General features: G+C 42.9%; 1 protein-coding gene across 4 annotated transcripts in view; it reads left to right on the plus strand.

Moving 5' to 3' along the window:
- Positions 1 to 1,611: 1,611 nt before the first annotated feature.
- The window catches only part of LOC129246912 (protein adenylyltransferase Fic), a 31,476-nt gene continuing 22,507 nt past the window's right edge, over positions 1,612 to 10,580 (plus strand). Inside the window, exons 1-7 of one of the 4 annotated variants that reach the window (XR_008582525.1) lie at positions 1,612 to 1,684; positions 1,757 to 2,550; positions 2,611 to 2,957; positions 3,032 to 3,235; positions 3,948 to 4,085; positions 9,392 to 10,352; positions 10,446 to 10,551. Coding sequence is in view for 1 of the 4 variants with exons in the window: in XM_054885648.1 (XP_054741623.1) it covers positions 1,888 to 2,550; positions 2,611 to 2,957; positions 3,032 to 3,235; positions 3,948 to 4,085; positions 9,392 to 9,680 (1,641 nt within the window). In the remaining 3 variants the exon portion in view is untranslated. Of the gene's footprint in view, positions 1,685 to 1,756; positions 2,551 to 2,610; positions 2,958 to 3,031; positions 3,236 to 3,947; positions 4,086 to 9,391; positions 10,552 to 10,580 lie in introns of those variants that run through there. The other 3 variants (XR_008582526.1, XR_008582527.1, XM_054885648.1) reach the window with 3 other exon arrangements.

Genomic DNA, 10,580 nt, shown 5'->3' on the forward strand with positions numbered 1-10,580 from the left:
ATTTTCTAATAGTCCCGTACTATCCAATATAGGACAGGTTCGATTTTGGAGGTAAGGTACTAGTGCTGAACTAGAATTTTGGTTCACTAGTAGTGATTTCCCCTGCAGGGGTAGTACCTTTCCTATACCACAAAGATAATCACTTCCATCTCTTTCAATAAGAAAAAAATATTGCTAGATTTTGTTCTATCCTACATGACAGTTCCTGGCCAGCGGTCGATTTCTCGACCACTAAAGTTTACGTCCATGAAACAGTAAAAATTACTCTCTTAATTTCATTCAGAATAAATTAGTAACAATTATTTGTTTTTTTGTTTTTCATTATTTTTCCATCTGCACAAAAAACACGTAAAAATAGTGATAATTTAATTCTTTTACAAAAATCTGCCCTGAATTTTTTTTTTTTTTTTAAATTATGCTCTTGAAATTAACTAAATTCCAAATTTAAAACTTGGGAAAACTGATCAATAAAAAAAATCGACCAGCTGCCGAAAATGGTTTAAATTATGCCTTTTCCAATTCACTTGCTAGGCTCGCTTTTGTTAGACGTCACTAATCGGACTTCACTGACCCATAGCTCTTAAGATATTATACTCTGCGCTTGTTCGGTCCAAATTAGATTATGCTGCTTTTATTGGGAGACATTATCATGCAGTCCAATAAATGGAGTGGAGAGGGAAACCATCCGAAACCATCATACGAATCCCGCTGTCGTTTGATTAGTATCTTTCCATTAAGTAGCAGAGGTATTTTTCAGGCAGCATCATTTATCTTTGATCTCGTTAATGGCAAAATTTACTGCCCGGTCCTTCTAGAAAAAATACAGTTTAATGTTACTTGCAGAAGTTTTCGCCGTTGCAAGATTTTTCGCGTTTTCTTTAGTAGGACATTATATAGTGCCAATGCGCCACTCGCTACTTTGTTGTTGGACCTTAATTATTTCTCAACCCTTTTGGATTTGGACCGTAACAAACAAAGTATTTCAAATACAATTAAAAAAATACTTTCTATGTAAGAAATCAAAAAATTACCTCGTATATATTTGTTATATTAGTTTCATAATTATTAACTTCGTTATAATTCAATTGTAACTTGTATAGTATATTTTTACCAATTTAATGGCTTCTTATGTTGATACTCTAATTTTACTACACTTTTTAATATTAAATATTGCAAATTTGTATTTCAGTTCTGAATCAGTTTGAATCACTTTTAAGGAATGTGATTGAAAACGTTTGCTGGGACTATTACTGCCAAATTCCTCAATGCAGCCATTAAAATGCTCCAATTCTTCTTCTTTATATTCGCAATTTACATTCACAAACGACTAGTCTGTCTCTCTTCCTCATCGCCTTTCGTAAATATTTACAAAACTAATTAGAACTAACCATGCTGCCAGTATGTTGAATATTTCCACTCGTAAGCTCATGTATGCTATTTATTAAGAACTGTATTAATATCATAATTTAACACATTGCTATGCACACAACTTTAATTCCGCGCCACTAATGGTTTTTGGTGTGTGAAACATCTCCGAAATTTTGCCACTTTTATAGTTTTTTTTCATGTGCAATTTCGCCGAAATAGCTGGCAAGGCCGTTGTCAATGAAATGAAGTCAAAAAACACGTCATAAAACTATTCAAAGGTAAGTTACTAAGCCAAATATCAGCCGTTAACGTAGAGGTGAGTGCCAAATATTTCGTTTTAATACATTTAGAAACAAAGAAAACTACATTAAATGCTTTTAATCTTCAGCAAAGAGATGTCATTGTGTGAAACGAGAATAGAAAAGAAATCAAACGAAAGCGGGAGCTGTGCGAAATGAAATATATTTGCATATCTAGTAACCGAATTAGCAGTTCTTCTAAAACACAAACACTTTCACAATGGACAGTGTGCAAACAGCAGCAGACGTGTCTAATTCTACAAATCGCCGTCAATGTTTGCCCCATGAATTGCGCCCCTGTAGCCTTGTAGCAACAGATGCTGTGCAAAACACAAGCAGAGCCATGTTGGCAGGCAGTGATAGCGATGCGATAATGCAGGTGCAACAACAACAACAACGATTAGTGCATACATCCTTACTCTCCGCTAGTTTTGTGAATTTGTGCATCTTCATAGCGGGCACCAGCGTGGCTTTCTTTCTCTACGAGTTCCTTCATTTCTCTCCATATAGTGCGCTCTTGCGCCAGGCCACTAAACAACTGCAGCATTTACCTGATGAGCACTTCCTGCAGATTCGCGATGACTTCGCTCTTTATGCGACGCCTGGCGCAGGCACATTGGATTTGGACGCGTTTAAAGAAATGTATAGTAATTTGAAAGAGGATGCGAGTGCACAGGATTCGACAACGAATGTGAAAGAGGCGCTCGATTCGCTGAAATTAGCGAAGGAGATGCGCGCATTAGGCAAAAATGATAAGGCGGAACGGTTGTATGAGCACGCTTTTGCGCTGGCGCCAAAACATCCCGAGGTGCTGCTGCGCTACGGCGAGTATCTGGAGCACAATCAACGCGATATTGTGCTGGCGGATCAGTATTACTTTCAGGTTAGTTCAATACACGAAATGCTTTCACGAAACGTATTCTAATGTATTTGTTTGCGGTAGGCGCTGATTCTGAACCCCACCAACACAGAAGCTGTGGCCAATCGTCAACGTACCGCCGCTATTGTACAATCAATTGATGAACGCAAGCTGAAATTGCTTGACTTGAAGCGTGACGCACTCTCCGCAGTGCACGAATCAAATGCTGCATTGAGGCGCGCCAAAAAGGAGGCTTATTTTCAACATATCTACCACTCAGTGGGCATTGAGGGCAATACTATGACATTGGCGCAGACGCGCTCTATTTTGGAGACACGCATGGCTATCGATGGCAAGTCGATTGACGAGCATAACGAAATTCTGGGTTTGGATTTGGCTATGAAGTACATCAATGCAAGTTTGGTAAATAAGTATGTAAAATATTTTAGAGAAAATTTGAGGTTTCAAAAATTTAACAAAAATTTGTTTTACATTTTTTCATTAGAATGGAAATAACTTTAAAAGATATTTTAGAAATACACAGACGTGTGCTGGGTCATGTTGACCCGATTGAGGGCGGAGAATTTCGGCGTACACAAGTTTACGTTGGCGGCCATGTTCCACCTGGTCCGGGTGATTTGGCCATACTCATGCAGCGCTTCGAGATTTGGGTGAATGCAGAGCAATCGGTTTCAATGCATCCAGTAAAGTAAGAAAGCGAAGAAAATGTGGATATGCAAGATTTTCCTATATAAATGATTACATTATAATCTAAAACAAAAACAAAACAAAAAATATTTTGAAAACAAATTTTTTCAAAAACTAATTTCTTTAGTAAATTATTTTATATTTTGTAATTTTTTTTATATTTTGTAATTTTTTTTATATTTTGTATTTTTTTTTATATTTTGTAATTTTTTTATATACTCGTATTTTGTAATTTTTTTTTATATTTTGTAATTTTTTTTATAGCTTGTAATTTTTTTTATATTTTGTAATTTTTTTTATATTTTGTAATTTTTTTTTATATTTTGTAACTTTTTTTATTTTTTATATTTTGTAATTTTTTTTTATATTTTGTAATTTTTTTTATATTTTGTAATTTTTTTATATACTCGTATTTTGTAATTTTTTTTTATACTCGTATTTTGTAATTTTTTTATATTTTGTATAATAATTCTTTTTTAATTTTGTAATTTTTTTTTTTTATATTTTGTAATTTGTTTTTATATTTTGTAATTTTTTTTTATATTTTGTATTTTTTTTATATTTTGTAATTTGTTTTTAATTTTGTAATTTTTTTATATGTTGTAATTTTTTTATATACTCGTATTTTGTAATTTTTTTTATATTTTTTGTAACTTTTTTATATTTTGTTAAATTATTTTATATTTTCACGAATCTATTTCAATTTCTTTCAGACACGCCGCTTTGGCTCACTATAAACTAGTGCACATACACCCCTTCATCGATGGAAATGGCCGCACGTCGCGTCTGCTTATGAATGCATTGCTGATGCGCGCTGGGTATCCGCCCATTATTATTCCAAAGCAACAGAGGTAACTGTTCAAACTAAATATTGGGTTGGGGAAAATGTAATGTCGTGTTTTGTCAATTGAGCGCGACATTTAAACATATCTTGCGTTGTACTTATTGCATCGGGTCACACTAAACGGCGATTTGAAGACGACATTCTGCACTACAAGTGTCTCTTTGACAATGTTGTGATCGTACGTTTCAGTCTTAAGTTATAGCGCGTCAAAGATGGAGTCCACCAAGCAAGAAATTCGTCATATTTTACGTTTTTACTACCTTAGAGGTAAAAATGCAACGAAGGCGGCGGCAAAAATTTGTGAAGTTTATGGGCCTGATACTGTAACGATGCACACAGCACAGCGTTGGTTCGATCGATTTCGTGCTGGTGTAGTAGATGTCGAAGATGCACCTCGTACTGGTAGGCCAATCGTTGTAGATACTGATAAAATCGTTGAAATTATCCAAAGAGACCGGCATGTGAGCATTCGCTCGATTAGTCAGGAACTAGGTGTAGACCACAAAACCGTTTGGAACCATTTGCAGAAGATTGGATTCCAAAAAAAGCTGGATGTTTGGGTGCCACACGTGTTGACGCAAAAAAATCTCTTGGACCGAATCAACGCTGGCGATTCTCTGCTGAAACGGAACGAACTTGACCCATTTTTGAAGCGGATGGTGACTGGCGATGAAAAGTTGATCACTTACGACAACGCCAGTCGAAAAAGTACGTAGTCGAGAAGCGGCAAGCCGGCCCAAACCATCGCTATCGCCCGGATCGACCACCAGCATTCCCATGGCAGCCGGTTCTACGTTACCGGAATGACTCGGGTTTTTCCCGACCAAGGGCTGCCGCCCCAGTACACTAGCCCTGTCTAGTTTACCGTATATCAACCAAACCCTTACGTCACAGGAGCAAACTCTCGCAGCAAACCTGCTCCAAATACTTCTCCTCAGGGCTGGAGTTGAATCCAACCCTGGGCCAGAAGTATTCTACTGCTGCGTCTGCCACCAACGGCTCCACCCGAACTCCACCTCGGTTAGGTGCAATAAGTGCAACGGGTGGAGCCACCTTAAGACCTGCTCAGGCCTTAAGTCACACAGGGAGTGGACCACACGGTATGTGGCCACGTGTTGCTCCCGCCAACAAGCGTCTGATGCCTCCACGGCTAGCACACCCCCTGATAGGCCGGCAATACCAACCGCCACCACAACCCACACCTCCACGGTGAGGAGCCTATCGGAGCAACACAACTCCCCTTCAACCCCTCCCCTCCCTTCCAGCTCCAACCCCAGTGCGGGGACAAACCAGCAGCTCCTGGTCCCCCGCACAGTCTGTTCCGTGTGTCAGGCCGTAATACCTCGGAATCTGGTAACAGTCCAGTGCAATTCCTGCAATGGCTGGTGCCATTTTCGGAGATGTTCCGGCCTGCGCACCACCCGTGAGTGGACAACTGCCTACGTTGCCCCCTGCTGCAGAGCTCTGCACCCACAACCGCCCTCGGAGGCGCGGCCGCCCACCACCATCAGGCCGCAACAGCCACAGTGGATTGCGCAGCAGGCCCAACGCAGACAACACCACGCGTCCCTCACCCCCCGGATTACACTGACCTCACCGAGAAGCTTCAAGCTTCTCCAGCTAAACTGCAACGGACTTACGAGCAAGGTCGACTTTATGAGCCGGCACAGTATCAAGATAGCTGCGGTCCAAGAAACAAAGCTGCACGCTAGGTCATCTCTGATCACCAGGGATGGCTATAACGTGCACAGACGTGATCGCGAGCGAGACAATGGTGGTGGCCTAGCGTTTATAGTCCACCACACTGTGCAGTATCGTCTTATCGATGAAGGAATCGACCGCAGGGACAGCACCTTAGAATGTCAAGGCATAGCTGTCCGGTCAGGCGATTCCGAGCTCGAAATATTTAATATATATATACCCCCTGTCACCTGCTGCCCGGCTGGATATCACCCTGATATAGGTGCGCTCCTCAGAGGTGAAAACCGATTGGTTGTAGGTGACTTTAATGCGCATCACGATCTTTGGCATTCAAGCCTGCCAAATGATCGTAGGGGACAGCAACTGGCAGAGCAGATAGACGACTCGACATTCAGCACAGTAAACGACGACGCCCCCACCAGGGTAGTGGGCAATTGCAGCAGCTCGCCCGACCTAACAATTGCTAGCGCTGGTCTGATAAATAGCATAACGTGGCGACCTATGCTATCGCTTGCATCAGACCACTTGCCCATTATCATCTCGATCGAGAGACCTGCCGACTTCGTTTCCGCGAATCACCGGTCCTATTTTAACTTTAAAAAAGCTAATTGGGCCGGCTTCACGGAATTCACCGAGGACACCTTCGCCGCTCTTCCCATCCCCACTGATGTGCGCGTTGGCGAACGCGCATTCCGCAAGGTGCTCACAGCTGCTGCGGCTCGCTTCATCCCAGCTGGATGTTATAAGGACATACGTCCTCATTTCCCAGCAGAAGCAGCCAGTTTAGCAACCGAGCGTGACCACCTACGCCAGGCCGATCCCGGGGATCCCCGCATAAGGGATCTTAATTTGGAGATCCGGCAACTGGTAAATCAACACAAGCGGACTAAATGGGTTGAGCACTTGAAGACTTGCAACCTCACCTCCGGAGTGGGTAAGCTCTGGTCCACCGTTAGGTCCCTGTCGAACCCGACGAAACACAACGACAAGGTGGCAATCACCTTCAACGGTTGTACTTCGTCGGACCCGAAGCGATGCGCGAGCTATTTTAGCCGGCTGTTCACACTGCATCCTCCGGGCGACAGAACCAAACGTCGTGTCACCAGAAGGCTGCACAAACTGACGAACGACAGTGCGCCACTTACCTTCTCCGGTGATGAGGTTCAGGGGGCCATCAACAAAGCGAAAACATCGAAAGCCATTGGCCCTGACGGACTTAACGCGCTGATGCTGAATCATCTGGGACCCCTGGGAGTAGGATATCTCACAAGGGTCTTCAATTTGTCTCTGGCCACTCTCATCATCCCTGACAAGTGGAAAGCAGGGAGAGTGGTCCCACTATTGAAACCTGGGAAACCCGCCAACCAAGGGGAGTCTTATCGGCCGATAACTCTCCTTTCCCCAGTAGTGAAGACACTTGAGGCCCTCCTACTCCCATTCTTCACGACACACCTGGCCCCAGCCCCACATCAGCACGGATTCCGACGAGTGCACAGCACCACCACGGCACTCACCGCCATAAACGCCCAGATAAATCGCGGGCTTAACCAAAACCGCCCCTGCGAGAGGACTGTCCTAGTAGCGTTGGACCTAAAGAAGGCTTTCGATACAGTCAGCCATTCCACGCTACTAGATGATATTTATCAGTCGACACTCCCGCCAGGGCTGAAGAGGTGGTCCGCGAACTACCTGAGCGGTCGGCACTCGTCAGTGATTTTTCGAGATCAAATGTCAAAGCAGAGGAAGATTAAGCAAGGCGTACCGCAGGGTGGTGTCCTTTCACCCTTGCTTTTTAACTTCTACATCTCAAAGCTCCCCCAAACACCAGCGGGAGTTTCCCTGATCTCATACGCTGACGATTGCACGATAATGGCGTCGGGCAATGACATCGATGGCCTGTGTTCCAAAGTGAACAACTACCTCACCGACCTTTCTCGCTTTTTCACTGCGAGGAATCTCCAACTTTCCCCCACCAAGTCCACGGCGACCCTTTTCACCACCTGGACAAAGGAGGTCAAGCTGTCCCTTAAGGTAAAAGTCGATGACACACCAATTCCGACTGTGAATAACCCCAAAATTTTGGGTGTAACCTTCGACAGCTTGCTCTCCTTCTCTGCGCATACAACCGCAATTGCCACTAAAGAGCAAAATCGCAACAAGGTCCTCAAATCGCTGGCCGGCAGCACTTGGGGCAAGGACAAAGAACTGTTGCTTTCGACATTTAAGGCAATTGGCCGGCCGGTTCTAAACTATGCTGCGCCTGTCTGGTCGCCTGGTACTAGTGATTTGCAGTGGACAAAGCTGCAGACATGTCAGAATACCGCCATTCGGACAGCGACCGGGTGCCTCCTGATGTCACCCATACAACACCTGCACAACGAGGCACAAATGCTCCCAGTTGCGGAGCACAACAAATTGCTCAGCAAGCAGTTCCTGCTGGGGTGTTACCGCAGGTTTCACCCCTGCAGACACCTGCTTGAGCCCGAGCCGCCTCCCAGGCACGTCAGGAGACATCTCCTCGACTACGCTGACGAACTCCAGGACAAAACTAACCGAGACCTACTGGACAGGACAGTATTCCGACAGTCAATAAACGACATTCACCGGGAGACCGTTACCACCTTCATGAACTCCCGTCCTGTGAATGCCGTAATCGGAGTCCAACCACCACCCATTGCAGATGAAGAGCTCCAGCTTCCCCGTGAGACCCGTGTAACATTGGCACAATTACGTTCTGGATATTGTAGCAGGTTAAACTCCTACCTATCCAGAATTGACCCCGACATACCAAACACATGTCCGGCATGTGAAGAGACCCCACACGACACTAACCACCTCTTCACATGCCCCCTCAATCAGACTCATCTAACCCCCCTCTCCCTCTGGACCCAACCTGTCGAAACAGCATGTTTCCTGGGTCTACCCCTAGATGAGCTAGACGAAGATGACAGATGATATACCTACACTGACAGGGCTAGCTACGCTGTTAAAAACAACAACAACAACAACCACCAGGAAGGTTTTGCTGTGTGTTTGGTGGGATTGGAAGAGAATTATCCACTATGAGCTGCTCAACTATAGCCAGACCTTCAATTCGGTCCTCTACTGTGAGCAACTTGACCGTTTGAAGCAGGCGATTGACCAGAAGCGGCCAGAATTGGTCAATAGGAATGGTGTTGTGTTCCACCAGGACAGCGCTCGCCCTCACACATCTTTGATGACCCGCCAGAAGCTACGGGAGCTCGGATGGGATGTCCTATCGCACCCACCATATAGTCCGGACCTGGCACCAAGTGACTATCATCTCTTCCGGTCCATGCAAAACGCCCTTGGTGATACCAAGTTGGCTTCAAAAGAGACTTGCGAAAACTGGTTGTCTGAGTTTTTGCAAATAAGTAGGGGGGGTTTTATAAAGGTGGGATAATTAAGTTGCCTTCTAAATGGCAACAAGTTTGCGAACAACACGGGGCATATTTGACTTGAATCGGATAATTCTAAGTACGTAAAATAAAGCGTCAAATTTCGATCACAAATACGACATTTCTTTTTCCCCAACCCAATATTATTTATGACTCGATTTAAGTATATTCAAAAATATCTGCATTACTTCAGGCACAAATACTACCAATTTCTTCAACTGGCAAACGAGGGTGACATACGCCCCTTCGTGCGTTTCATAGCCGATTGCACAGAAAAAACACTGGATTTATACCTCTGGGCGACAAGTGATTTACCACAGCAGATACCAATGCTAGCACGCACGGAAAACGAGTTGGCGAATGTGGACAAGCTGGTAACACCGGGAGTGGCCGCTGGGAACGGCGACTCTTTGACAGCACAGAAAGCAACCACACCGTCGCCGGTGGATATATTTCAATCTGGTTCCGGAGAAATTCCTTAACATTTCATGCAGCTGCTGATATTAATGTATGCCATAGAATTTAGCGGTCAAACGCAGGTCGTAGATGCACTAATTAAAATTTAACTTAAATGTGGTGTAAAAATTAGTTTAGGTAGTTAATGAAGAGAAAACGAAATTCGTATTAGGATATTTGTATGTATTTTACGTATTAATTATTTTACTTTTTTGTGTGTAGATATGCAACACCTGACTGTGATCTGTTAGAAATGTATGGAGTTTAGTAAAAACTTGGCATATCTGACCGTCTAGGCGTCAAGCTGCTGTGCAGGAATATGACATTTTACATATGTATAAATTAGAACTTCCATACTTGCAAGAGAGATGTAAAATCTAGTTTTTTAGTTATATGGTATATATATTTAAAAACCCTGGCAGCAGACAATTTAAAATTATGAATACCAAAAAGCTACTTTGTATAAAAGGTACTGCCAAAACGTAAACGACAACCAAAAACAAAATGACTTTCAGCAACAATTTACAACAACGTATAATATATTTTTTAATTAAGAACGTAATCATCAAAGCATCTATAAATTTAACAGCTACTAATCACGGCACGTTGTCAGCTACATGCGCAGCGGTAATCAAGTCTCTTTGTGAAGCTCAAATAATTTAAGTATAAAATTCCGCAGTGATGTTTGAGTGTCAGGCGTGAGTGTAAATCAAAGCGTATTTGCATGCTTTTATGTGCAGTACGTTTGTATGTACATACATATATATATATTTTATTTATTACATGTGTAGAAAACCTATTGAAAGCACAAAAGTACGAGCTGTTGGTTACTTAAATTATGTACATTGGCAAAAACTAAATTATCGTACTGGAATAAAAAATTTATTGTAAAAACTACATTTTTTGCTAAGCACTGTTAAATATGA

This window comes from Anastrepha obliqua, chromosome 5 (genome assembly GCF_027943255.1).
Source record: "Anastrepha obliqua isolate idAnaObli1 chromosome 5, idAnaObli1_1.0, whole genome shotgun sequence".
In the NCBI taxonomy this organism is placed as follows: Eukaryota; Metazoa; Arthropoda; class Insecta; order Diptera; family Tephritidae; genus Anastrepha; species Anastrepha obliqua.